The 25409-nt window shown below is 31.7% G+C and overlaps 14 protein-coding genes across 14 annotated transcripts; 6 read left to right on the forward strand and 8 right to left on the reverse strand.

The window, feature by feature from the left end:
• Positions 1-1116: 1116 nt before the first annotated feature.
• BX663DRAFT_444178 (uncharacterized protein) lies at positions 1117-1368 on the reverse strand (the record flags this gene model as incomplete). The annotated part of the gene is made up of 1 exon (XM_051523609.1): positions 1117-1368. A coding segment is annotated over one exon (252 nt), but the record flags the coding sequence as incomplete, so codon positions are not given.
• Positions 1369-1510: 142 nt separating this feature from the next.
• BX663DRAFT_526874 (uncharacterized protein) lies at positions 1511-2746 on the forward strand. The gene is made up of 6 exons (XM_051529961.1): positions 1511-1584; positions 1670-1689; positions 1748-1795; positions 1889-1939; positions 1994-2048; positions 2107-2746. Exons 1-6 carry the CDS (start codon positions 1536-1538, stop codon positions 2631-2633), a joined length of 750 nt encoding a protein of 249 aa, XP_051377890.1. The 5' UTR covers positions 1511-1535; the 3' UTR covers positions 2634-2746.
• Positions 2747-2897: 151 nt separating this feature from the next.
• BX663DRAFT_444214 (uncharacterized protein) lies at positions 2898-3197 on the forward strand (the record flags this gene model as incomplete). The annotated part of the gene is made up of 1 exon (XM_051523612.1): positions 2898-3197. The coding sequence occupies one exon, from the start codon at positions 2898-2900 to the stop codon at positions 3195-3197; it is 300 nt and encodes a 99-aa protein (XP_051377891.1).
• A 127-nt stretch (positions 3198-3324) lies between these two features.
• Positions 3325-5432, reverse strand: BX663DRAFT_526880 (mitochondrial carrier domain-containing protein). The gene is made up of 5 exons (XM_051529962.1): positions 5190-5432; positions 4696-5109; positions 4593-4639; positions 3637-4529; positions 3325-3581 (listed from the first exon to the last, which is right to left on the reverse strand). The coding sequence occupies exons 2-5, from the start codon at positions 5105-5107 to the stop codon at positions 3386-3388; spliced, it is 1548 nt and encodes a 515-aa protein (XP_051377892.1). The 5' UTR covers positions 5108-5109; positions 5190-5432; the 3' UTR covers positions 3325-3385.
• Positions 5433-5866: 434 nt separating this feature from the next.
• BX663DRAFT_526884 (uncharacterized protein) lies at positions 5867-7331 on the forward strand. Its single transcript, XM_051529963.1, has 4 exons — positions 5867-6509; positions 6592-6762; positions 6873-7080; positions 7144-7331. Exons 1-4 carry the CDS (start codon positions 6183-6185, stop codon positions 7248-7250), a joined length of 813 nt encoding a protein of 270 aa, XP_051377893.1. The 5' UTR covers positions 5867-6182; the 3' UTR covers positions 7251-7331.
• Positions 7332-7550: 219 nt separating this feature from the next.
• On the forward strand, positions 7551-7848 carry BX663DRAFT_526886 (uncharacterized protein). Its single transcript, XM_051529964.1, has one exon. It carries the CDS (start codon positions 7586-7588, stop codon positions 7739-7741), a length of 156 nt encoding a protein of 51 aa, XP_051377894.1. The 5' UTR covers positions 7551-7585; the 3' UTR covers positions 7742-7848.
• BX663DRAFT_526887 (uncharacterized protein) lies at positions 7730-9094 on the reverse strand. Its single transcript, XM_051529965.1, has 4 exons — positions 8866-9094; positions 8438-8796; positions 8115-8309; positions 7730-8042 (listed from the first exon to the last, which is right to left on the reverse strand). The coding sequence occupies exons 1-4, from the start codon at positions 9068-9070 to the stop codon at positions 7797-7799; spliced, it is 1005 nt and encodes a 334-aa protein (XP_051377895.1). The 5' UTR covers positions 9071-9094; the 3' UTR covers positions 7730-7796.
• A 981-nt stretch (positions 9095-10075) lies between these two features.
• On the forward strand, positions 10076-10436 carry BX663DRAFT_526890 (uncharacterized protein). Its single transcript, XM_051529966.1, has one exon. The coding sequence runs from the start codon at positions 10194-10196 to the stop codon at positions 10371-10373; it is 180 nt and encodes a 59-aa protein (XP_051377896.1). The 5' UTR covers positions 10076-10193; the 3' UTR covers positions 10374-10436.
• Positions 10437-10458: 22 nt separating this feature from the next.
• BX663DRAFT_526891 (uncharacterized protein) lies at positions 10459-12162 on the forward strand. Its single transcript, XM_051529967.1, has one exon. It carries the CDS (start codon positions 10647-10649, stop codon positions 12072-12074), a length of 1428 nt encoding a protein of 475 aa, XP_051377897.1. The 5' UTR covers positions 10459-10646; the 3' UTR covers positions 12075-12162.
• Positions 12163-12165: 3 nt separating this feature from the next.
• BX663DRAFT_533632 (cornichon protein-domain-containing protein) lies at positions 12166-14164 on the reverse strand (the record flags this gene model as incomplete). The annotated part of the gene is made up of 11 exons (XM_051530542.1): positions 12166-12222; positions 12306-12405; positions 12488-12600; positions 12667-12735; positions 12827-12867; positions 13076-13311; positions 13376-13481; positions 13565-13725; positions 13781-13883; positions 13980-14052; positions 14108-14164. The coding sequence occupies 11 exons, from the start codon at positions 14162-14164 to the stop codon at positions 12166-12168; spliced, it is 1116 nt and encodes a 371-aa protein (XP_051377898.1).
• Positions 14165-15005: 841 nt separating this feature from the next.
• On the reverse strand, positions 15006-15836 carry BX663DRAFT_419734 (snare associated Golgi protein-domain-containing protein; the record flags this gene model as incomplete). Its single annotated transcript, XM_051522393.1, has 1 exon — positions 15006-15836. A coding segment is annotated over one exon (831 nt), but the record flags the coding sequence as incomplete, so codon positions are not given.
• A 1104-nt stretch (positions 15837-16940) lies between these two features.
• On the reverse strand, positions 16941-18296 carry BX663DRAFT_526904 (chaperonin 10-like protein). Its single transcript, XM_051529968.1, has 2 exons — positions 17879-18296; positions 16941-17812 (listed from the first exon to the last, which is right to left on the reverse strand). The coding sequence occupies exons 1-2, from the start codon at positions 18190-18192 to the stop codon at positions 17179-17181; spliced, it is 948 nt and encodes a 315-aa protein (XP_051377900.1). The 5' UTR covers positions 18193-18296; the 3' UTR covers positions 16941-17178.
• A 185-nt stretch (positions 18297-18481) lies between these two features.
• BX663DRAFT_526906 (3',5'-bisphosphate nucleotidase) lies at positions 18482-20071 on the reverse strand. Its single transcript, XM_051529969.1, has 5 exons — positions 19742-20071; positions 19477-19661; positions 19153-19401; positions 18825-19079; positions 18482-18749 (listed from the first exon to the last, which is right to left on the reverse strand). Exons 1-5 carry the CDS (start codon positions 19875-19877, stop codon positions 18570-18572), a joined length of 1005 nt encoding a protein of 334 aa, XP_051377901.1. The 5' UTR covers positions 19878-20071; the 3' UTR covers positions 18482-18569.
• Positions 20072-20355: 284 nt separating this feature from the next.
• On the reverse strand, positions 20356-21200 carry BX663DRAFT_278134 (uncharacterized protein; the record flags this gene model as incomplete). Its single annotated transcript, XM_051521975.1, has 1 exon — positions 20356-21200. The coding sequence occupies one exon, from the start codon at positions 21195-21197 to the stop codon at positions 20523-20525; it is 675 nt and encodes a 224-aa protein (XP_051377902.1). The 3' UTR covers positions 20356-20522.
• Positions 21201-25409: the final 4209 nt, after the last annotated feature.

Below are 25409 nucleotides of genomic sequence, written 5' to 3' on the forward strand. Positions count from 1 at the left end.
TAAAATATATATATATCAAAAGGCTTGTTTTTATTCGGTAGTATGATTGAATGTTACTTACTATTTGTAATATATAACGTGCTACTTATATACATTACATAATACTTTAACTTATTGAAGCTTATCAATTTTCTTTCTTTCTCGATATCTTTGACATTCAATCAATACAGATGATTGTCTATTGCTTATTTATTATTACTCGTTCTATTTTTATATTTATTTAATATAATATCATGCTTAATTCAAGATCTAAGTGTAAAGTCTGTTTCTTTTAATAATAATGATAGTATCAATTATTATAACTAAATGAATACTCTATTATTACCTTTCATATATTAGATAATATTACCTAAAGTTTGTCTTTTTTTATTATATAAGATAATAATTTAATCTCTAATACACAAAGTATTATAGGAATATATATCTCTATAATTATCACTTCTTTCAGGCATGTACATATATGTATATATATAAGGCATACACCCTTTTTCAATAGTTTATTATATTTAGCTCTAATTAACTATTATTTATCATCCCCCTTTAATAGTGTATTATACCATAACAACAACAACAGTTACTACTACTAATACTACTACTACTATTACTATTACTACTACTACTACTACTACTAACTACTACTACTACTAATATTACTAACTACTACTAGCTACTACTACTACTACTACTATTACTATTACTACTACTACTACTACTACTAACTACTACTACTACTAATATTACTAACTACTACTAGCTACTACTACTACTACTACTATTACTATTACTACTACTACTACTACTACTAACTACTACTACTAATATTACTAACTACTACTACTAGCTACTACTACTAATACTACTACTACTACTACTATTACTACTAACTACTACTACTACTACTACTACTACTACTACTACTACTACTACTACTACTACTACTACTAACTACTACTACTAATATTACTACTGCATATAAACATTAAACAATTTATATAAGCATTTTTTTTTTTTTTTTTAAAAAGAAAAGCCTGGTCTCTTTTCCGTTCAAAACGTTATGATTTCTCACATGAGACCTACTACTTTTTTTTATTTTTATTTTTACTTTTTACTTTTTATTTAAGCAATAGTGACCTCAACTTCAACTCCAGGTTCAATGGAAATAGAAGTGATTTGCTTAACAATCTCAGAGGGAGAGTGCAAATCAATCAAACGCTTGTGGATTCTCATCTCGAAACGGTCAAAGGTCTCAGAACCATTACCACAGGGTGACTTACGAGTAGTAATACGGAGAACCTTGGTAGGAAGACGAACAGGTCCCTTAACCTTGAGTTGCTTATCCTTAGCACGTTGGATAAGATCAGAAGAAACTGCAATACATAATTACCATATCATATAAATGTTTACTTTTTGTTATGATAGTTATTTATTATATATAAAATGCCAATGATTTTTTTTTATATTAAAAATAATGTATAAGGAAATTCCAAAAATAGAATTTTTTTTTCCTTCTTCTTCTTCTTCAAAAGATTAACATTATGCCACTACAATTTAAAGGAGCACCTAAATGTCCACGTTGCGAGAAATGTAAATAGTTATTTAGTTTGTGTGTGTGTGTGTGTGTGTGTGTGTTTTATAAACTGGATCTTATTAATTTTTTGTTTTTTAACAGCTGTTTACATGGCTGAGCAGGTACGCTGAGAAGTAAATATAGAATAAATAGAGAAACAATACTTACATCTTTGGTTAGGTCATTGGCCCTGGGGGCCCATGGCACAAAAACTGCTTAACTTGCAAGGTAAATTAAGTTATTTATATAGTATGATTTATTATGACTTACTAAATAATAAATGGGGGGGTGGGGAATGCAATTACTGGAATTGTTATATAGGAATGCAATAAAAGATTAGATTCAACAACTTTAACAGAAAAGAACAATGAGGTAATAGAGACGAAAAAATAAAGGATAAATATCCAATTATTAATCAACTAGTAGGCGTACTGTAAAACTTGTTATAATCGTAAATGGGGGCCTAAAGGATATGGTTTTGGTAATTTATTATGTATATATTACATACATGATTGCACTAATATTTTCTATAATTATAGCTGGAGGAGCAAGCTTTTTAAGTACAGAAAGTAAATTGCCCAGCGAAATTTTAAAAGAAAATTATTTACCTAGCGGCAATCATCATCTTACACGTAATGTAGCTGAGCAATCACCACCACTAAAGCCAGTTGATAATAAGACTGAAGAAACCATTTTACCTTCTTTACCTAATCGTCCTCAACTGCCACCACGTCCAAGCCTTCCTTCTAGACCTACCAATCATGAACAACAAAGCTATATCAAGCATCATACAGACTATGTTCCTCGTAAATTTAATTTTGGTTCCCAACCTGATATTTGTGTTAGTTGTCAAAAGCCAGTTTATGCAGCCGAATTAGTCTTAGGAGCGGGTAACAAATATCATAAGATGTGTTTAAAATGTTCACAATGTGGGAAAAGGTTAGATTCAACAAATATGGTAGATAAAGATTATGATCCTTATTGTAGAGGATGTTATTCAAAGTTGTTTGGGCCTAAAGGGTACGGATATGGTAATCTATTAACACCAGAAGGCGCAACTCGTTAATAAAGTATACATATAATTCTTTCTCCAATATCACGGCAAGTACTTGAATATATCAAATTTATAAAATAAAATAAAATAAAATAAATAGAATGGAATAGCCTTAAAAAGCTAAAAGCTGATATCATCATTATACTGTGCCTGTAAATAGAAAATATGATGCAAGTCATATTTCATCAAAAATAAATATGTATATAAATATGAGATTCTTTTATTTCTGTCTTTTTTTTTTTCATATCAATAAACAAAACAAATTAACTATTCAAAATGTCTCCACTCTCAAGATCTGAAGGTAAAAAAGACCAAGCTGTTGGTAACATGAAGGATACCGTTGGTAGTGCTTTTGGCAATGAATCTCTCCAAAGCAAAGGCAAGACACAGAATGCAACTGGTCGTGGTGAAGAAGGAGGTGCTCAAATGTCTGATTACATAAAGGGTACTGCTAATCAAGCTAGTGGAGCTGTTAAGGGTGCTTTTAACTCTCTTACAGGCGATACATCTGCTGAAGCAGCTAATAAGTGTCAACAAAAGAAAGGAGAAGCTCAAAAGGGATTCAGCAATTATTAAATATAATTTGTATATGAAAGATTGAATATGCATACAAATATGTATATTTTTTTTTTTTTTTTTTTTTTTTTAAAAAAAATAAATAATAACTTGCGATTGTTGTAATATATAATATGTATGTCCCCTCTTTTTTTTTTTTTTTTTTCCATTTATTTATTTACAAAAGTATGACGTATGTGTAAAGGAAATTAAGAGATACCAAGAGTTCTTTTGCTAAATTCATATACAGCATAACTTATACTAACAGAAGGTACCACTTTGAATAGTGTTGGGCCTAAACCTTTATAAAATCCTTTGATACCATCTGCATGAAATGTCTTTTGTGCTGCATCCCAAGCTGATGTATACTTGTATGGATGAGCAGGTGTACCTTGTGCCTGTAACCTATATAACAGAACAAAATAAATAAATAAATAAATAGGTATATAATATGTATTACCTAGTTCTTATCATATTGAGTGGATAGACAGATGTAGCACCTATTGAACCACTAACCATACCACATGCCCATAAGATTAAAACGTTAGGAGCTTTATGACTGCCATCCTCATTTGATTGTTGAGAAGTCATATTATAATGAAGATAAGTGACCTTCAATGTCTCATAAATACCCATATCTAGAGCTTGATAAGGGAAAACACCGAGTAAACTAACCATTAAACCAGGCCAAAAGCCTTTGATACCATTTGTTTTATACATTGATTTTGCAGTATTGAAGATCATGTTTTTTTGTTTAGCTTTATAAGCACCACTTGTACCACTCGTTTGAATATGCATGGATGACATAATCCTTGTCTTTAAGGTCTCAACAGGATAAATACAAAATTGAGCACAGAGACCAGCAATGCCACCAGCAATAAATCTTGCACCTACAGGTATATCATTTTTATCTTCAGCGTTCGTTAATCCAGCCAAAATTAACTTTGCAGTTTCAAAGACATAAAATTTGATAGCCGACTCAGGGACGATCTTGATGACATTTAAACCATTACCTACAAAGAAGGCACGAATTCCACCCCCTTGATTATAAATATTTTTCATGCCTGCCAAAAGGACAGATTGACGAAGTAGAGCAGTAGTTGGTATATTATTAGATGCTTTTAATTGATTCGTGAATGCAGTTTGTGTAATAAGGTATACTTTAAGTCTATCAAACGGGGCTGTACATGTTCTAGAAACAGCACCTGCTATACCACCAGCAGCTAAATATTTATATGCATTACTAGCAGTTTCATCTGTATGAGGGATAACCACTTCTGCATCATGTGTAAGTTGAGTTGAAGTTTGATAATATCGATAAATCTCTCCAATTGTAGTTTCACGTGGTAATAACTATATATGTAAGGCCATGTTAGAAGTAGTTAGGAAAAGAAAAGAAAAGAAAAAAAAACGAACCAATACAAAATTACGCCAAACTTCAAAATCAATATAACCATGTCCATCTATTCTTATAATGAATAAATCTGATATATAATAAATAGGCACATTTTTATTTTACCAGTGTCAATAGCTTGCATAAAATCTTTAATATCATCATTTGTTGCTTGAATACCAGCCGCCTTCAAAGCCAACTGAAGTTCATCCGGGTGAATTCGGTTGTCACCCGATTTATTAATTTCCGAAAATAACGACCAAAGATCCTTTTCTTTTTCTACAACATAGTTTCTAAATTCTTGATAATCTATAATTCCATCATGTGCTGTATCACACTTATTCAGCAAGTCAACCACATATTCTCTATGAGCTGGTAAGTGTGTTAACATTAAAAATCCTTGAAGAATAGCTTCTGCATCTAAATAGCCTCGTCCTTTCATATCCAATGACTCAAATAAACTTTTTATCCGACTTTCTCTTTCCACAACTTTTTCATCAAAATAAGGATGAGGTGATCCAGGTGTCGTTGAACTCATGTCTGTCAAAAAAAAAAAAACAAAGAAAACAAAAAAAAAAAATACTAATTAAATGACGTATTTTAAATTATTGCTAATTTACCATTGATCTATTTTATTTTAATGTATAATGTATAACTTATAATTTTATTTTATTTTTAGTGTAAGAATAATCAGTAATGAATTAATGAATAGTTATAATGAGTCTATGTAATAATAATATGACAAAATAAAAAAAAATAAAAAATCTTTTCGTTCCCCACAATAAGGAAAAAAAAAATGTCCTAAAAAAAAGTGGGGGAAGGGAAAATATTTATTTTTATTAAAGATCGAGTTTTTTTTTTCTCAATGACCCCCTTCCCTTCCTAAGTACACACCCAATGAAGACTAGTTGTTTTATTTATTTGCTGATCTCTTAGTAGATTTTATTAAACTATATCATTCTTGATTGTTTATAATTAAATAGTATTGCCCTTCCCCTTAAAGAATTCAGTTGAATCAATGTTTACTACTTGATTATTATAGACTTCGGACTATTATTATCATTGTGGCTTGTAATAATATAGATGTTTTATGAAACAAAACCCCACATTATGATATCTGTCTACTTATGTCAAGTATAAAAATAAATATAACATAATAAATGAAGTCACAAATATAGACTACAAGCAATAATAACAACCGTATTTCAATAAAATTGAGATCACAGGGAAAAAAAAATAAAATAAGATGTACCAATAAATTTTCATTATTCAATATGATTCACAAACAATAAGGTAAATACAATTGAATTACTACAAAAGTTTAAAAATCACCTCTCGTTCTTCCCCACATTTTTACTCTCTTTTCTCTTTACTCCTCTTTTGTGTGTTTCCTTTTTGTTTCAATAACCCAAAAAAAAAGAATGTTTAAAACAATTGCCACTCGCGCTGTAAACTCTTGATATATATACATCTATACTATACACATGTTAATTCATATATTCTTCTTCTTTGAATAGCCAAAAGTGAACTCATTTTTTATCATTCATCATCATAATACTCGATCCCTTATCAATGCCAATAGGGCACAAAGTACGAGTTCTGCAACCTCTGCTATGTCATTTAAAAAGCATATTCGTCAAAGACGTTATGGTCCTGTGCCTGCCGTACCTCAGCCTACTGTAGAAGATGCAGTAACTAATATTCTTTATAATACACCACCTCCTAGTAGGGAGCCTGAAACACGTCATGTATTAAATTGTCTTGTTCAAAACGAGCCTGGTGTCTTGAGTCGTGTCTCTGGTATCCTTGCTGCTCGAGGATTTAATATTGAATCTTTGGTGGTAGCTAATACGGAAGTAGATGATCTTAGCCGTATGACCATAGTTTTTAATGGTCGTAATGTTCAAATTGAACAAGCAAGAAGACAACTTGAAGATTTAGTAAAGAATTATAATTTATCCATTTTCAACACTTATTAACATATATATATATATATATATATATCTGTATATTTATATATAGGTTCCTGTATGGGCTGTATTAGATTATACAAAGACACAACTGGTTGAACGTGAACTTTTGTTAATCAAGGTATCTATATTGGGTCCAGAGCATTTACATGAACAATTACCAACTACTAAATTGGATGATGATGTTGAATATGAGGATGAAAACTTACTTTATCACGAAAAGGTAAGCTTAATGTGTGTATAAGTTAAATGATAGTCAACCTAAATATGATTCTCTCTCTCTCTCTCTTTTTTTTTTTTTTTTTTTTTTTTTTTTTTTTTTCCCATTTACAGCAGAAAAAATATCCAGCACCTTCCGATACTCTCAGAGAAACATTCTCACATTTACGTGCTTTAACAGAACTTACTCGTTTGTTTGATGGTAGAGTAGTAGATGTTTCCTCTGATTCAGTTATTATTGAATTATGTGCAAAGTCAAGTAGATTGACTTCATTTATGAAATTATGTAAGCCTTTTGGTATCTTGGAAGCATCTCGAACAGGTATAAACTTAAATATATAGGCTTCTTTGATAATCATACATCATTAACCTTATATATGTATAGGTATTATGGCTATGCCTAGATCACCTGTACATGACCATTATGAACCACAAACAGATCATTCCTATGAATCTGATACTGTTGATGCTACTATGCTTCCTCCAGGTTAAATAATAAACATACTTAATATATGTATGTATATCTTTTCATTCTACAGCTAATAAAATAAAAATCTACTATTTCAATTCACAGTTTTTTTTTTGTCGTTGTTTTCCCCTCTATAAAACCATACGCATTACTACCACACGTAATAGTCGTATGTGCTTGTTTATATGCAGACCCTATGAATCAATATTACTCATACCATGTCTATCTTCAGTCTTGTGTTTCACAGAAATACTTTTTTTTTTTTTTTTTTTTTTTTTTTTTTTTTTTTTCGCTTAATAAACCATTACATAATGAAAGCAAGACTTTAGTCATACACTTTCTTCATGCTTTATCTATTATGCGATACGAAGAAAACTTAGCGGCTGTTCTATGTCATTTTATAAATCATTTGGCAAGTGCTTATCAAATACTGTATTTGTATTTATTTGTCATCAATGACTACCAACTTGAGAGTCAAATGATGAAAATTTTATTTCAAAAGGTCGCAAATTAGATTGGTAAAAGGGTTTAAAGGAAAAAGAGAAACAAATAATAATAATAATAATAAATTATGGGCGTTTATAGCCTACAAGATAACCAATAATATTTGACAGACTAACGATACCAATCAACTTATTTTCATTATCAACAATGATGAGTCTATAAACTCTTTGTTTTCGAATTGTTCTAAATATTGAATGGAGTGTGTCATTTAATGTACAGGTATGAACCCCAGGATAATCTTTAGGCCTTGCTTCCATCGCTATTCCTACTGAAATATCTAATTCTTTATACCTTCCTGATCTAGCAATACTCTATTTATTTAATGGAATTATAAGCGCACACACACACAGAAAAGAATGAATTTATTCTTATATGCTCTTTACCATAACATCAATTGTTTCATATACATTAAGTACAACTCCATTATCATCTACAATAGGTACTGCACTAATATTTTGCTCTACAAACATATTGATGACTTTAATAACTGGCGTAGACATAGAGGCAGTTGCAATATTATCGTAGGTTCCTATCTTTAATTCAGATAATGGTTGACGTAATACCTTTGTATGTTTAAACTATATATACTTGTAAGTTATTTGTAACAAAAAAAATTTTGTGTATGTGTGTGTATGTGTGTGTGTTTTCCCCACCCACCCTTTTCTTTTCTTTTTCTTTTTTTTTTTTTTTTTTCTTATTTACATACATTGGATGCTATAAACTTCAATATACGATACTGTGTAATAACGCTAACAATCATTTCTGTACCAGTGTCTGGGTCTTTATCTAATAATGGAACACGGTGAACTCGACTTTCTGCCAACATACGACAGGCATCATATAAAGTAGCCATTGGATTCATGGACACCAATTGAGGAGCTGGAGCACCCACTAATTTTTCAACGTTACGTAAATGAGCTAATTCAAAACTTTCAATTTCACGAAATGCGTCTTCAACAGATGCATGGGTATAATAATATTGTATAAGGTTTATAAAGTCGGCCACCGTTAACATGCCTTTAAACTTTTGTTCTTCACTTGACCATAAAGGAGCAGATACAATGCCTAATAAAATAGTCTATTGATTAACACTTGTTGTTGTGTATATACATGTATATATATATATATCATTACCATTTTGAACAAGTGCATTAAGTGCCTTTTTAACTAATAGTCGAGTATCAAAGACAATAAGTCGATAACTTACAGGCAAAACGTCATAAGCTGTATGTTCTTTTAAAAATGAACGCATTAATGTTTGTATAGAGCATTCGGATGGTTGTGTTATTGAATTATTAGACTTTGTTGAAGATGAAACATTAGAATGAATATGCGACATTAAAGTATAATAGAGTGAATAAATGTGAGAAGAATTGATAGCACATATAAAAAAAAAAAAAAAAAAGCAGGCTTATCATATGCTAACGGTTAAATAATCATCCAATTATAATGTTCATTTACTGATGTTTTTCTTTTCTTTATTACAATCTTTGAAAAAAAAAAAAAAAAATCTCGTCTTTTCATTCTCAAGTTTGCAGTCAATGATAAATAGTTTATAATAGTATTTGATGAGGAGCGTATAATTTATGTTACAACAAGAGCACAACAAGTTAAATTATTTATTCAAGCAGAGAAGGGGATAAGTCACTTATAGATGAAATAATGAAAAAAAAAAAAGAGAGTTGAACTTTCATCTATTTGATAACCATTGAAGCCAACGGCTAGGTCAAGGCACTCGAATTAGCTGCTAGCTTTAGTTTTTTTTTTTTTTTTTTTTTTTTTTTTTTTTTTTTTTTTTTTTTTTACAATATAAAAGATGCCCTGAATGCGTCAAGGTTGAAACAAAGGTACCTAATTATGGATGGCACGCATATTTAAAACTTCTCTAAAAGTACAAGGCCTTATCTCTTCCAATAGGTACAAGTTTCATGTTGTATTTTTCCATCCATAAACTTAATTGAAGGGATATAATGCAATCATGAATGATTACTGGCACAAAGGTGAAAAATAAAAATACTTTTAATTCCTGAAATAAAAGAAACCATCATGCTGCGGTTACTATAAAATGTGGTGGCATCAAATAAACCTGTCTTAGGGTCCTGATAGTTTACTTTATGATATATCTATTTGGACTATGTCGATCATAACCTTAATGAAAACAAAGTCTATTATTTTATTTAAAAAATAGATTTTTTTTTCCTTTAAATAATACTATTGCGGTTTTTATCATTATTATTGTATCAAATTACTACTAATAAAGTGAATAGCTTCGTTTCTATTATCAAACTAACGAATGAAAAAAAAAAAAAAAGAGCGTGAATCTAACATAATAATTTTCTATATAAGGAGTTATCTAATCTATTTTGTGGACATGCCACAGGAGATATAAATAGTCATATAATTACAAAAGTAGTAAATAAGGCCATATTTATCATTTCCAATAATTCTAATAGCAGGACATTATGAATGTATTTATCTATTTGATATGTATCCTATCTATCTATCTATCTTTTCCTGAGGGGACATATACTATCTATTTATCTATATTGCTCTTCTTATTATATGACACTAGTCACCGTATTATAGTTCTTCTACTCTTTTGTCGTACAACAATAGCCATGCTGATACGACTATTATTATAAATAATTGCTGCTAAGAAAAAAAAACAATGACATATAAATAGCAATGAAATTCTCTAAAATAAGAAAATAAGGGGAGAGAGAGGTTCGAATATTAATATATATAAATCAGGGCCTTTTTATATATGAAATGAAGTATTACGTTATTATTTATATAGCTATAATATCTCTCCCCTTATATACATGAACATATTTATTTTTATTCTTTTTCTTTCTTTCTTTCTTTCTTAATTCTCCTTAGTTTTAATTCCATTTTTTTTTCTTTCGCTTAAAATAATGAAATGGCCATCACTCATAATTCGATTTATAAAGTTAAAGAAATTCAATCTATTTCTATTAATTTTATTATTTCTCTTCCTTTCTTATCTTTTGTTAACTTATTCAAATACATTATTATCCTATAAAACGACATCCTTATTCAACCATGATACTGATGAAGAACGATATTTAGCTTATTTACCCCATTCAGGGCTCTCTAACCAACGTATAGAGCTGGCTAATGCCCTACTATTAGCTTATATGCTAAAGCGGACATTAATTGTACCACCTGCTTTTCTTGGCACTGTGCTTGGTTGGATGCATCGAGATCAACTCATGGATAGACTTGAATGGCTTACGACACCAAAGAATTTCCCCAAGATATGCCAGAGACCTACGCCTGGTCTATTAAAGAGTTATACACAACGATCACGTTGTGCTGAATATCGCCAATTGGCTATCCTTCCCTGGACTGAGCTACACGATTTTACTTTACTCAAAGAATCAGGCAGTGGCATTCGAATGCAATTTCAATCGATTATTTCATTAGAGAGACTAAAAGAGGAGCTTGAGATCATGGCAGAGGATGATGTGTATGTGTATCAAGATTTACAACTCTATGATTGGAGACTTTATCAGAACAAGACAAGGGCGATTGAGTTGGTACAGGATCGACTCAATTATTTTGATTCATTTGCGGGGAGACGTTATTATAAGGTGCTATTGCCAGACCATTTTGAGCGTCGAAAGGAGAAACTCATCTATCTGGGAGGCATCTTTGGATCGACACGTATTCATTTAATCGATTCAAAGGATCTATGGATACAGGAGCTGATTCGAAGGACATTGCATTATCGACTTGATACGCCTATTGGAGAGACAGTGAAATCGATTGTCAATTATTTAGGTGGGAAAGGAAGTTTTATGGCACTTCATTTTCGAACAGGGGATAATCCTTTTAAAAGAGAAATTCCAGATAATTTACTTAGATTTGTTAAAAACATGACAGACCTTGCCAGTCAACAAAGGAAGGTGATTACTCAAAATAATAGTGAAGAATCTTGTTTGAATCTTTCAACTACAAAAGAAGAGGAAGATCATCTGACTGTTATGAACCAACAACAGCTCTTTAGTACTCTGCCATTCACATCTCGTGTCAAAATCTATCTTGCTACTGATTATCGAAACCCAAAAGGTAAATCAAGTCTACTCTTACCTTGGTTCGATACTTTCCCATGTACAACTATATTAAGTGATTTACCAGATTATTTATTTTCACCACTCGATCATTTGAGAGATAGTATCGTACCATCAAAGTCTTTACGACATTTTTTAATACCTCTTGTTGATGCTATGGTAGCTGCACATGGTAAGACGGTTTTAACTACTCCAAGATCAACATTTTCAAAATATATCGAAGAATTACATTATGACTGGTTAGAATGATAAAGTACTACATAATAGTAGAGGGAGAGAGCTTTTCTTTTTTTTTTTTATTGTACATATTTGTATTTTTTCTTTTCTTTTTTTTTTTTTTTTATAAATCAGCAGCAATTAAAGCAACAATCATACGATACAGATAATAAAAGAAACACTATATATGTATATGTATACACACACACACATAAAAAAAAAAGAATTAGTATAGGCCGTTCTAGAATAAATGAATCCACTTACAATTAAATAGAATCCAAGCTTAAAAAAGCATTCTTTTTTATGTTGTGATAAAGTACGGAATATTTCGGTAGCATCATACATATGGCGTCCATTCATAACTCTACATTAAATATATTTTAGAAAAAAAAATGAATATACATATCATCATCTTACTAACTTCTATATATATATATATAACTTACTTTCTAACGTTGTAAACAGCCAAAGGTAAGTTTAAGAGTAAAGCTATCCAACTTCCATTCACGAGAAATAAAGCAAACAAAAACGCATGTGCTCCCATTTCAGGTAAAACATACTTTTTTTTTTGTGATGATGAAATTTATCAGCTACACTACCATTTTACTTTATTTATTTTCATTACCTGATTTAATTTATTACACAAGTCAATAGGATTGATATAATCGCATTCTAAATCTGAAAACATAATGACCTAATGTTATTAAAAAAAAAAAAAACAAAATTAATAAATAATTTTATTTCAACTATACAAAAAAAAAAAAAAAAAAGATTCTTGACATTACAAAAAAGACCATCATAAATAAGAGTATTGCAGCCATAATGACTGCAAATAGAAAAAGCATGGCTTCACCTGGCATCATCTTTAATGAGGATACGTATTTATTTATTTAAAAAAAAAAAAAAGTTCAAGAAAAGAAAAAAAAAAATTAACAAACAGGGATTTTTTTTATATTTATTTTAAAAATAAAAAAATATAATAACGTCTGAATATTACATTATTTTTATTATAAATTTATTGTTTTATACAATACGTTCAAGTTCTCTAGCATAACATAATGTACGTGTGATGATTTGTTCTTGAGGAATTTCAACTACATTGTCATCTTCAGTAGCAAAGTAAACTTTTTGTTCAACAGGATTCACCTTCCAACCACGCTCATTTGCAAAATTTAATAATTCTTCTGTATTTCTCAAGAACAATAAAGTACTAGCATCATTCAAAGGAAGATATTCATAAGCTCTTTCACTACAACTAGCAATCTCATGTCTACTCATGAAAATTAATTTTCTTATTGTATACAAATAGGTACATGATGCTTTTTTTTTTTTACCTGATAGTACTAATCAAAATATCATAGAAAAACATAAACTCTTCACCTTGAACAGTACTTCTTGTACTCCAAACTTTATTATAGCTGCCTTCCATTAAAAATTGTTCTATATCAAAAAGTAACAAAAAGCAATATTTAATTATTAGAAAAAAACGACAATTTAATCGCTCTTATATATAAAGTGTGTACCTAAATCTACGGCTTGTTTAATAAATTGATTAGAATGTAATTGATCGAGATCAATTGTTTCAAGTACTGTATGAAAATCAGATAATCTATTTTGTGATAGTAATCGAAGTAAATTAAGTCCAATAAGTGGATACATTTGCTCTGAAGGAGGAAGAACAGATCTAGAAAGAAAGGTGTTAAAACTACAATCAACCTTCTAATAGAATCTATATTTACGCAAGGTCATGATAGTATGTATTAAGTTGTGAAATATATCTTTCAAATGAGCCAATGTCTTTGTTGCGAACACTATAATAAGCACCTATTTCAAGAATTTCACCTACATTAAGAAGAAAAAAATAAAAACTTCAATTAATTTTTTTTTTGTCAAAAAGAAGAAAAAAAAAAACAGGTCTTTTATATATTTAAACTTTACGAGCAGTAACTAACACTTTAGGATCTGTCTTTCCAGCAACAGGAACATAGGCACCAAGTTCAATTAAAACAATCTAATATAACGTTATTAGTATTCCATTTCAAATGACAAAGTCTCTTATATCCAACCTTGGCTTGTGTAAGACATTGTCCAACTTTTTGAAGATTAGGAGAAGATGAACTCATTTCCTTTCTAAGTTGATCACAAAGGTCGGTTAATTGCTGTACTGTCATGGCTGCTTTATTGTATTGTGTGAGGATAGAATATGTGAGTATATATAAAAAGAACGCGAATACTATTTTAAAAAACGAAAAAAAAAAGTTAAACATCACCACGTAATCGACGAATCACGTGATATACAGTGTGTATATAGTGCTATTATTATTTATCTATTTACTACTTTCTTCTTCTGCCTTTCCCACTACATAGAAAAGGGTATTTTTGTCTCCTCCCCCCTAATAAAGTACATACGACAAATATAAGCTTCTTACATCCAGTTGTTAAGTATATAAAGTAACTGATTTTACCTCCCCCTTTTTTTTCCTTTTTTTTTTTTAACGTTATTAAATCATTTTTTTTTCTCAAGATATTAGCATTTATTCTCATTGGTTGTTTGTTTGTATCAGTTGATTTGCATGATAAAAATAGTGCATTCTATTATTCTTTGCTATTCCATAATCTACTACTATAAATGTATAAGTTTATAGCTCATTGTTATTAGTATTAAGGAGTTGTATATGCATGATTTTATTTATAAAAGTACAATTAAATTTTTTTTATTACGTAAAAAGAAAGGAATAAAGTGAGTAATATTAGTATAATGCGCTATTAATGAACATGGAGGAAATATATAATGTATCATAAAAGGGAGAAAGGGGATATATATAAATATATATATATGTATATAGTCTAAACAGAATCCGACGTATTGTTAGATATTCTTGAATATCCATGCATCAATAAATCAACAGAATTATCGTTATTATTAATAGCTTTCTCTAAATCACCATTCATTGAAGATGAACGGAGACCCAAGGCTTGTTTTGCCCATTGTTGAATTGCTTTGCCCCAAATGACAGGCACAAGCGATACGAAGGAAACAATCAAGAGTTTCAATACAAGAGCTACAGATACAATATCTGATGTCGACGTCAAGTCACCCAGGACATCACCTGCTTGAGCACAAACAAAATTGTAAGGCATAGAGCCCAAAAAGGTGGACCAAAAGAAGGGAATGATGGGAATATCTAATAAGGGAGAAATCAAATTGATAAGCCAGTAAGGTGAAAAGGGGAATAGACGTGCAAATAATAGCCACCAAAAGAGACCGCCCGAGCGTTTCTCTTCTTCAAGTTGTCGATTTAAAGGTTCAACTTTACGAGCCATCCAAGGGATTCGAATTAAAGGTTCTCCTACCAAGATAGCTAATCCGTAAGCCAAGGTAGCGCCTCCAGCTGTCAAGAGACTTGTCCAGACAGTACCCATCGTGATACCATACAAATAACCGGCTAATAGGTTGAATAAAACGGAGCCTGGAATTGAAAATGCTTGTTGCCAAAGATACAAAATAGCGAATACAAAAGTAACCGAGCCATAACCAGTCCAACTATTATTAATTAATTCTTCCAAGTGAATCGATATCTCTTGAATGTCTGTTAGGGTTCTAGGTAAATTAATATCTAATACAGTATGAGCTAAGGAAATTGAAAACAGAAGGGAAATAATAGCAATCAAAAGAAATAATATTAAACGAGGAATTAATTGTTTCCAGGTAGGTGGTAGTGCTGTATTATTATTTAACTTTCGATATTTTTGATTATCTTCTCTATAAATAACTTCATCTTCTTCATTTACTTGTTCATTTTGTAAATCAATTATTTCTTCTAGTAGTCTATTCATTTCTTCATCTCCTCCTCCTCCTCCTCCACCAACATACATTGTGTTGTTTGGTTGCATATTTTTGGTATTGTGAATAAATAAACAATATAAAAATAATAAAAAAAAGTAAGTTTCATATTTATTTAAAAAAAAAAAAAAAAAAAATTCTAATTCCGAATAAAAGTTTTCTGTAGCCAATTAAAATGTATTTATATTTTAGACCGGCCCGAAGTTTTTAGCCAAAACGCTGAATCGCTTGATGGTGATTTATCTTTTTTTTTTTTTTTTTTGACTCTATTCATTTATTTATTATGATTTTTTTTTTTTGCTATCATAGTGTGGCTAATTGAAAACTCTCATAAAAAGAATAAAAAAAGAGAAGAATCTTATTTATTTATTTTTTAAGTTATGAAAAGTCTTGGCTCTTTATCATTGTTTTCAGTTTTTCTTTTTTTAAAAAAAAACTATTTGGAAAACAGAGATAACTTTAACAGTAACTCAGAAAGAATAAATTAAAGCCCAGAAGTAATAAGACATGTAAAGGATTTTTTTTTGAATAATTTCACGCTTTTGATATTTTGAAAAGTTGCTTATTGTTATAATTGCCCATTCATTCTCTCTTTACAACAATAAATAAGGTGAACGCTTTTTATACATTGTGTTTATATAATGAGTTCACATGCAATTTTTATTAATTAAATTCACATTCTATAAAGATCTTTCTTCTTGTTGCAATAATGTTCTAAAATTGTATGAAAAAGTAAATATAACACGCTTATCTATTGTAGTAAGTATAGTACATATTCTCTTCAAAGACTATGTTTATAATGATTTGAAATAATAAAATGTACAATAAGAGAAACCTACTACTGATAAAAGGTGGTTATTTATACTTTTTTCTTTTCTTTTCTTAAACATGATTATGTAATACATTATTTTATTATCGTATTTGCACATCATTATGATAACATGTATAATATAGTTTTGTATTAAACATTAAAAAGAAACAAAAAAGAAAAAAAAAAGGATACGAGAGAGAGTAAGGGAATAATAATATACGCTTTTTTTTTTTTTTTTTTTTTTTTTTTTTTTTTTTTTTTTTTTTTAATTAGTAATTTGTACTTTAAGAGCACCCGAGTTGCTATCTGCAGCCTTTTCAAAAGCTTGAAGAGCATTGTTGAAATCAAAAGTGTCAGTAATTAAATGTTTAATATCTAAAATACCACTTGCTAACAAAGCAATAGCTCGAGGATATGTATGATGATATCTGATGAAGAAATAGATAGAGTAAGTCTTATTATCTATTCTATCATGTAGTTAGTTAGTACCTGAATAATCCTCTAATATCAACTTCACGCATTGCAAAATTATTAACAGGAATTGTTTGATCGTTTTTACCAACACCTACTAAACAACAGGTACCCGCATCACGTGTGGCCATGATAGCTGTTCTGAAGGAACTTTCAACACCTGTACATTCCAAACTATATTCAGCACCTTCTTCTTCGCCTGCTGGGGAAAATAAGGCACGTACTTCCTTGACAGTTTCCAACTCCGGCTTTGTAGGATTTACTTTATAAGTAAAAGTAGCTCCCATCTTTTTAGCATAATCCAAACGATGTTGTTGAACATCGGTGATTGCAATTGGATAAACACCTGTCGCCTTTGCCACTGCTAATACTAAAAGACCAATCGGGCCACTACCGGTGATGAGTAATGATTTCCCAAATTTGACACCTACACGATCCAAGGCAGCTATAGCGACAGATAAAGGTTCTAAAAGAGCACCTTCACCATAACTGATAGATTCAGGAATCTTATGTAACCAACGAGCAGGATGAGTGATATATCTTGCTAATTGACCATCATAAGGAGGAGTAGACTTGAAGATAACATCTGGACAAAGATGGTATCTACCATTCATACATTGAGTACATTGAGAGCAAGGGATACCACTATATTATTTTTAGCATATTTTGATATATACATATATATACATGTATATATCTGTATAGACTTACGCTTCAATAGCAACACGATCACCTACTTGAAGTGTCGTAACACCTTCTCCCAAGGCAGTAACGACACCAGCACTTTCATGTCCCAACAATTGAGGACGACTTACAGGGAAAATACCAATTTCACCATATTTCCATAAATGAACATCTGAACCACAAATACCTGTGCATTTTACCTGTACTTGAACATGGCCTGCTTCAGGCTCTGGAATAGGAATCTCAACTAATCTAAGATCATCTTTCTTTTCAAGAAGAACCCCTTGATTCATAGTATCCTTTGTAGGAATTGTATAGTCACTTGTAGGAGCAATAGACATAATAATAAAATTTGAAATAGAATCTATATTCAGTCAAGTAAAGAAGAAAAAGAATATATACAAATATATGTTTATATATATATATACATAAAAGAGAAAGAGAGAGAGAGAGAGAGAGAGAGAGCGAAAAAGAAAGAGACTCGAGTCTATTTAATCACTTTAAAATCATCGTAAAATAAAAAAAAAAAGAAATTCTCCATTAGGTAAATCAACTTTTTTCTTTTATTGGGTAATATTTCCCGAACTAGAACGCAGCATAATTGTTATAAAGATAATTACACAAAATAGATAAAATTATACAGCAAGAAGATTTATTATTGAAAGACATCGTCTTTATCATTTGTATTTCATTCTAGATTCAACATCATGAATGTATTTTAAATATTTAAAACTTTTTGAACTGCTTTTAAAACAGTGTCATGAATAGACACATTTGAAGCAATAACACCCTTATTTTTTTCCAACGTACGTCCAACAGAAAAATCCAAAGGTTTACCATAAATATCTGTTACTTTACCTCCAGCTTCAGTAACAAGCACATTACCAGAAGCATGATCCTATATATATATATATATATATATATATAAAGCTTGTTTAATATGCATATATAATTTTGTCATGTAAATTCTTACCCAGATCTTTTCAATATAGGTTTTACTTGCAGGTAAACGTAAATAAATATTAGCATCACCTCTAGCAATAGAACAATATTTAGCTTGACTATCCATACGAACAGGATCACGTGTTATATTTAGTTCTTTTGCAATTTTGATAGCATCTTCATGACTTGAATGTCCCGCTTCAACAGATTCACAAAATATAGCTTCTTTAGTAGATGAAATATCAGCAAAATGAATAGGTGTTTCTTTTTCATTTGTAAATGAACGCTAAGAAGAAAAGACCGAAAAAAAAAAAATAAGTATTCAATCTTAGGTGTATCTATTTTACGGCATAATATACCTGAAATGCACCATATCCACGAACAGCAATAAATAATGACCCACGTTCACTTGATGGAGTTTTATGATCTACAGGTAAATTAGGACAGCCAATAACGCCAAGTTGAACAATACCATCTACGATTAAAGCCAAACAAATAGCATATTGTCCACCACGTAAGAAACCTTTAGTTCCATCAATAGGATCTAAAGCCCAATGACGACCTTGAGAACCACCAGCATAATTACCACGATCAATAGCTTCCAAAATCTATCGTACAAATAAATGAATATAAAAGCTCTCTTTCCTTTTATTTTTATTTTTATTTTTACAGGATATATTTACTTGTTGTTCAGAAAGTTTTTCATTCTCATTTAATACGCCGTTTGTTAAAGAAAAGACTTTTTCCCTCAAGATCTTACCAGCATCACCTTGTAAATCTTTAGAATCTTCTTCACCTACGATTGGATCATTAGGGAAATGCTTTGTAAGATAAGTATTGACAATAGCTTGAGCAGAAAAGTCAGCAACTGCACCATTTATATATAAATATATGAGTTATCTATTCATACTTGATACAATAGTCCAATTATTATCTTTATTTGCTTACCTGTTACAGGAGATTTATCGTTTTTTGTTAAGGTCTCATTAGCAACAAGATGTTGAAAGACAGATTGACAGACTTTACTGGCGGTTAAGACTGCTTGAATGGCAACACTACGTTCCTTGGAATAATCTAGAATCATATAAGTTGTATACTTTTTATTTATCGCATTTTATTTGTTACCAGACATGGCAGAGAATAAACGTCTTTGCTGTGAAAGAAGATAGATTGATATTTTGTTAGCAGATAGCATCATTTATAGAAGAGATGTGTATTAAATGATTGTTTAGACTCCGCTATTCGGGCCTTTCTATATTTTAGTATTTACTCTTTGAAATACGATTAAGAAGAATTTTATTTAAAAATTAAAAATGACCAATGAGCACATAGCATTTATATATGCTGTTTTGCCCTGGTCAGATCGCTATGGAAAAAAAGGAAAGAAAAACCCTTTTGGGATAAAAGGGAAAATGTTAAAGTATATGTATAAGTGATGATAATTAATTATCAGAAATTCGTTTTTGTATTGAAAGAAGATGATTGACACTCTTTGAAATACGATTAAAATATGAATTTTATTTATTTATATGTTTTTTTTTTATATTTTTTTTTTTTATGGCCAGGAGGGCACAGTGCATTTTTCATCTGCGATTTTGCCCGAGCCAGTTCAAGTAGTATATATAAGAAAGAAAAAACCTCTTAAGAGACAAGAGGGAAAATGAAAAAAGTATAAAAGTTGATAGTAAAAAAGGAAAAATTCAGCGATTGTGCAGGAGTATGAACACTGTTATTTGAGCAACCAATTCACGAGAGAAGCACCAGTATCAGTGGGAGGTTCAGGAGGGAGTTTTCCATGGAAGATATGATCCATCTCATGAAGTATTGTACAAATCGTTGGCCATCGAATCGTCCAAGGAGCAGCAAGGTGTGCGGTTGATGGTTTTTTAGTAGGCAAGAGATTCAGTAAGAAAGAGAGAGGATCTTCGATCGACGTCGGTAATAACAGCCGATGATGCATGTGGAGACAGATGATGGCATGGTGACGAGTAAAATGTTCGAAAGGGTGATATATACAGGGACGAGGTATACCACCAGGTAGCCATCCAAGACGCCAACGTATAACCTGACTGCGTTGGGTTTTGGACATCGGCAACCAAAGGAGAGGATCTAGAGTCAACGTTGGACGACAGGCGGCAAGCAGCTTAGTATTTGGGCCAGTGCAGAGTGTTTCATGATATTGTTGTAGAAAGTCGTGCTGTAGTCTCTTAAACTTGCTTTTGGTAAGATCATCCAAGTAGCGGGTGCATTCTCTCCATAAAGAGTTCTTGGTCAGTTTGTACCATTGTGAGTGGCTTGCAGACGTTTCCAAGTGGGGTAGTAATTTGGAGAGCAAAGTATCATCAGGTAATTTCATGGATCGTACTAGGTATTTTGTTTGGAGTATTATTGATCGGTTCATCATCGAACTCTTTGAAATACGATTAAATTCTGAGTTTTATTATTATTATTATTATTTTTTTTTTTTTTTTTTTTTAAATTTTTTGGCAATGAGCATGTAGCGACGAAATAAATGCGCAATATTGCCCGAGCCAGTTATAGAGGGGAAATAAGAATAAAAACCTTCCTAAAGGACAAGAAGGGAAAAAGGAAAACGAGAAGGAAAAAGAAAAGAGCAGTATTTTGGAATTAAGAGAAAATATAAGGGGGAAAAAGCGAAAAAGTGAGAAGAAACAATTTAAAAAATCAAATAAGACCAAAGTGACCAGGAAGACACACACTATTACTTGGATAACCAATTCAACAGCTTGAGACCAGGGTCGATAGGATCAGGAGGAAATTCATCATGGAAGTAGTAATCAAGTTCATGTAGAATTGTACAAAGAATAGGCCATAAAGTATACCAGCTCGTACAATCAGAAGGACGACGAGGTTTATGTAGTGGAAGCAAGTTGAGGAGGAACGAGATGGGATCTTCGACTGAAGTAGGCATGTAGAGACGATGATGTACATGTAAGCACTCAATAGCATGTTGCCGGCTCCAATTATGAGACGGATGAAAGATACATTCTTTAGGTTTACCACCCGGTAGCCAGCCAAGTCGCCAACGAAGCACTCGGCTACGTTCTGAGGTAGTCATTGGTAAGTAAAGGATGGGATCCAATTCAAGAGTGGGGCGTGAGGAAGACAATAGGAGTGAATTAGTATCTTGACGAAGATTTTGAAATTGATCATCTAGAAACTTAGCACGAAGAGTGTAGAATTGTTTTCGGTCGAGCGTTGAGATATTTGGTGAGCATAGGTGTGTCCACATTGTAGTTTGAGTCAATTTATACCAGTGGGAATGACTATTTGAGAGCTGAACATGAGGCAAAAGATGGGCAAGAAGAGTATCTGCTGGTAATTGGGAAGTTCGAAAGAGGTATTGCGCTTGGAGGACTGCAATACGGGTCTTCATGGATGGTAGGTTGACAAGGTGAAGCATGACTTTCGCCGAAGACCGTGAGTGACCACCAAAGATACGTCGAATACATGAATTTTGAAAGGTATCCAGTGCTTTGGTAAGTTTAGCAGAGAGAGGACTAATTGCAAGACCATAATCTAACTGAGAGCGAACCATTTGACTATAAAAACGACATGCAAGCAGAGGTGGAAGACCTTTGGAGTTGAGACCAATAGCAGCAAGTTGATTCATAGTGAGAGAGGCTTTATTGATATTATGTTGGATTAGAGCAGCATAATCAATTAGACCACCAGGTTTTAGAGGAACACCAAGATAAGAAAAGGAGGATTCTTTGGAAATAGCAGTACCATATAATTGATATGGTTGAGGATCATTGGTAGGAGCGACTATGACACATTTTAATGGGTTCCACCGATAACCTAAGGAGTAACTATGAACTTCGCATTGGTGTAGTAAAGAAGCGAGTTTCTCAGGGGAGGCAATAAGGACGACATCATCAGCATAGAGTAGACAATTAAGGGACGGTACAAATGTAGTAACTACATCAGTAGTGGAGGAGTCATTGAGTTGGTGTGGTAACCTCAAACGAGCTGGAAGTTGGTTGATATAGATTGAATATAGGAACGGAGAGAGAATAGACCCTTGTAAGACGCCAGTGACAGGAGAGAAACGATACGATATATGATTATCAAGAAGAACTTCAATTTGAACCTGATCAAAGAGATTTTTGAGAACTCCAAGCAAAGCCGGGCAGAGATGAGGTTGAAGCACTTCCCAAATATAGGAGCGATCAACAGTATCATACGCTGATTTGATATCTAAAAAAGCAAGAGTAGGGAAACAATTGTGGTTACGCCGAAGAATAGAGCAGATCTCGACAAGACAATGAACTTGATCAAGAGAGCTACGAGATTCACGAAATCCGCCTTGAGCAATATCAAGAGTAGGGGATTGATCTAATAGGCTAGGGTACAAACATTTTTCAAATAATTTACGAAAAATAGATGTCAAGCTAATTGGTCTAAAGTTCCCTGGGTCACTTTTGGAGCCTTTCTTGTGTATCGGTACTACCTGTGCAACTCGCCATGATAGTGGAGTATAGGACCATTGCCAGCAGGTGCGAAAGAGATGTAGAAGCTGGGGAACCAAAGTGTGAATAGGGTAATAACATTTCCGTTTGTATGTGATCAACACCAGGAGCTTTTTTACGAGGCAGTTGTTTTAGAGTCTCATGAATTTGTTCAGATGAGAAGGGACAAAGATTTAAATTAAAAGGAAGACCACTAGTTATAGGAGAAGATGAACCCAAATTAGATGGTGAAGTGAGGAGTTGCCCGGCATAGATACTTTGAAGATGGTCGGCCATAACGTCAGCCGGAGCACGGTTAATATCTGGATCTGGTGAGAAGGAAGGCTTTACCGATCTGTTTTTACGAATTCTGCTGAATCGCGCAATTGCTTTAGTATACTCGCCTTTAGACATCTTGTCGCAAAATTGTCTCCAAGTTTCTCTACGCCGTTGTTGAAATAGTCGTTGCAGTAAAGCACTAGTTTCTTGATGTTTCAACCAGTAAGTTAAGAAATTCAGTCCATTTGCTTTTCGCCATTTCTTGTAATAGAACTGTTTAAGCTCGAAAGCCGATGTCATTTCAGAGGTCCAGAACTGTTTTAAAAACACATCAGCAGTAGTATCCTTTTTTCCACAGATTTGATCCAACGATTCGTAGATAGTTTGACATAGTGAAGTTGAGAACTAGTCGATATAAGTACGGGTAGTATCTATATCTTGAAATGTTGTGGCTGAAGAGTCGACTATTCGCATATTTATAGCACTATCATTTGCATACTTAGCTTGGTGCCTTTCATAGTGATATAATTTTTTTCAGCTTTTTCAATCGCCAGTGTGGACGAGAAACCTCAATGGAAAGGCTATGAGATGAATGAACTTGAGGTAGATGAAAAGAGAAAGTCATAAAAGTGTGGTTAGAATTTAATAATAGATCGTCTCGAATATTAAGGTCAGGTGTCTCCAAATCAGTATTACTAAGGAAATAATCAATGATACTTATACCATAATAAGTATAACTAGTCAGTTGTTGTGATATTTCTTTTAAAATATCAAATAAAAAATATTAGAAAATAAAAAAAATAATATTAAAACAAAAGAGTCAACGAGACCGAACAACCGTTCTAAAGTCAATTATTTTATTTATGAATTAAATTGATGGGGGTATTTATAAGAATTGTTAGAGAAGTCTGAGGATAAGATGTGAATCAGAAAAGTGTTGGTTACGACCAAATAAGATATGTTATAGATAATGAAGTGTTAGTAGTTTTAATATTATTTGATGGAGTGGATCAAGAGAGTTTCAGAAGAATCTAGATAGAATTCCTCGAATAAATTTATGATCCGCATGTTTAATCAAGAAACATGACATTATAAGTCAGCTCATGACAGTTGTCCAAAAGCCAGCCGTTGGTTCCATAGAATCAAACCATGTGCTTCCATCCAATTGTAAAAGAGATGTCCGCTTGTGTTCCACCAGCTGTCACCAACCAATTCGCCAATACGAGAATTGAGGTCACCACATATAATAGTCTTGGTTGTGGAAGGGTAATCCATAGGTAATAGTGAGAGAATTTCTGATATTTGATCTGATTTTAAAGAAGGAGGAAGATATACAGTGACTCACAAAAGTGTGGCAATGTTTTATGATTTTTGTCTTTCCTTAATGCACAACATAAATGAATAAAGATACATAAATAAAAGTATCTTTAATGGAAAGTTGATAAAATTTACATTATTTTTATAGCTTCTTAGTCTCATTTACATGCATGAATGTTTATTTCAATAGCGATCATGTCATTTTACAAGATTTAGCCATTTTGCTGCATAATAAGTTTTCTTTCTTTATCTATTTTTTTTACAAAAACACCATTTTTTTTATTTTAAATTATATTCAATATTTTTATTGAATTAACAAGAAGGTTTACTTCCTATTTAATACCTTTTTTCTCTCAAATTCATTACTAATCTGAACAATATTTGCGTATCATTTTCATTAACACATAGATCATTACATACATTAGAATGAGACCAATTCCTTACGATAAAAAGATGGATATTTTAGCAAAAATTAATGCTAAGGAGTCTTATAGGGATATTTCTAAGGCAATGGGTGTGTCAATTAGGACAATTAGCAAAATTGCCAA

The sequence above is a fragment of the Cokeromyces recurvatus genome (assembly GCF_025118155.1).
Source record: "Cokeromyces recurvatus strain NRRL 2243 chromosome Unknown BX663scaffold_48, whole genome shotgun sequence".
Classification (NCBI taxonomy): Eukaryota; Fungi; Mucoromycota; class Mucoromycetes; order Mucorales; family Mucoraceae; genus Cokeromyces; species Cokeromyces recurvatus.

What these genes read in the sequence shown, in the direction of transcription:
- BX663DRAFT_526891 (XM_051529967.1), top strand. Translation starts at nt 10,647, where the DNA reads ATGAAATGGCCATCACTCATAATTCGATTTATAAAGTTAAAGAAATTC.
- BX663DRAFT_526906 (XM_051529969.1), bottom strand. Translation starts at nt 19,877, where the DNA reads ATGATTCTAGATTATTCCAAGGAACGTAGTGTTGCCATTCAAGCAGTC. An exon ending in GTGGATATGGTGCATTTCAG is followed by an intron (nt 19,080 to 19,152) that starts GTATATTATGCC and finishes TTTTCTTCTTAG; the next exon opens with CGTTCATTTACAAATGAAAA. An exon ending in CCTATATTGAAAAGATCTGG is followed by an intron (nt 18,750 to 18,824) that starts GTAAGAATTTAC and finishes ATATATATATAG; the next exon opens with GATCATGCTTCTGGTAATGT.
- BX663DRAFT_526887 (XM_051529965.1), bottom strand. Translation starts at nt 9,070, where the DNA reads ATGTCGCATATTCATTCTAATGTTTCATCTTCAACAAAGTCTAATAAT. An exon ending in TAATGCACTTGTTCAAAATG is followed by an intron (nt 8,797 to 8,865) that starts GTAATGATATAT and finishes CTATTTTATTAG; the next exon opens with GCATTGTATCTGCTCCTTTA. An exon ending in TGAAGTTTATAGCATCCAAT is followed by an intron (nt 8,310 to 8,437) that starts GTATGTAAATAA and finishes AAGTATATATAG; the next exon opens with TTTAAACATACAAAGGTATT.
- BX663DRAFT_526880 (XM_051529962.1), bottom strand. Translation starts at nt 5,107, where the DNA reads ATGAGTTCAACGACACCTGGATCACCTCATCCTTATTTTGATGAAAAA. An exon ending in TTTGGCGTAATTTTGTATTG is followed by an intron (nt 4,530 to 4,592) that starts GTTCGTTTTTTT and finishes TTACATATATAG; the next exon opens with TTATTACCACGTGAAACTAC. An exon ending in CTCAATATGATAAGAACTAG is followed by an intron (nt 3,582 to 3,636) that starts GTAATACATATT and finishes TCTGTTATATAG; the next exon opens with GTTACAGGCACAAGGTACAC.
- BX663DRAFT_526890 (XM_051529966.1), top strand. Translation starts at nt 10,194, where the DNA reads ATGAATGTATTTATCTATTTGATATGTATCCTATCTATCTATCTATCT.
- BX663DRAFT_526884 (XM_051529963.1), top strand. Translation starts at nt 6,183, where the DNA reads ATGTCATTTAAAAAGCATATTCGTCAAAGACGTTATGGTCCTGTGCCT. An exon ending in ACTTACTTTATCACGAAAAG is followed by an intron (nt 6,763 to 6,872) that starts GTAAGCTTAATG and finishes TCCCATTTACAG; the next exon opens with CAGAAAAAATATCCAGCACC. An exon ending in CTTGGAAGCATCTCGAACAG is followed by an intron (nt 7,081 to 7,143) that starts GTATAAACTTAA and finishes ATATATGTATAG; the next exon opens with GTATTATGGCTATGCCTAGA.
- BX663DRAFT_526874 (XM_051529961.1), top strand. Translation starts at nt 1,536, where the DNA reads ATGCCACTACAATTTAAAGGAGCACCTAAATGTCCACGTTGCGAGAAA. An exon ending in AAAACTGCTTAACTTGCAAG is followed by an intron (nt 1,796 to 1,888) that starts GTAAATTAAGTT and finishes ATTGTTATATAG; the next exon opens with GAATGCAATAAAAGATTAGA. An exon ending in TAACAGAAAAGAACAATGAG is followed by an intron (nt 1,940 to 1,993) that starts GTAATAGAGACG and finishes ATCAACTAGTAG; the next exon opens with GCGTACTGTAAAACTTGTTA.
- BX663DRAFT_526886 (XM_051529964.1), top strand. Translation starts at nt 7,586, where the DNA reads ATGCGATACGAAGAAAACTTAGCGGCTGTTCTATGTCATTTTATAAAT.
- BX663DRAFT_526904 (XM_051529968.1), bottom strand. Translation starts at nt 18,192, where the DNA reads ATGTCTATTGCTCCTACAAGTGACTATACAATTCCTACAAAGGATACT. An exon ending in GATCGTGTTGCTATTGAAGC is followed by an intron (nt 17,813 to 17,878) that starts GTAAGTCTATAC and finishes AAAATAATATAG; the next exon opens with TGGTATCCCTTGCTCTCAAT.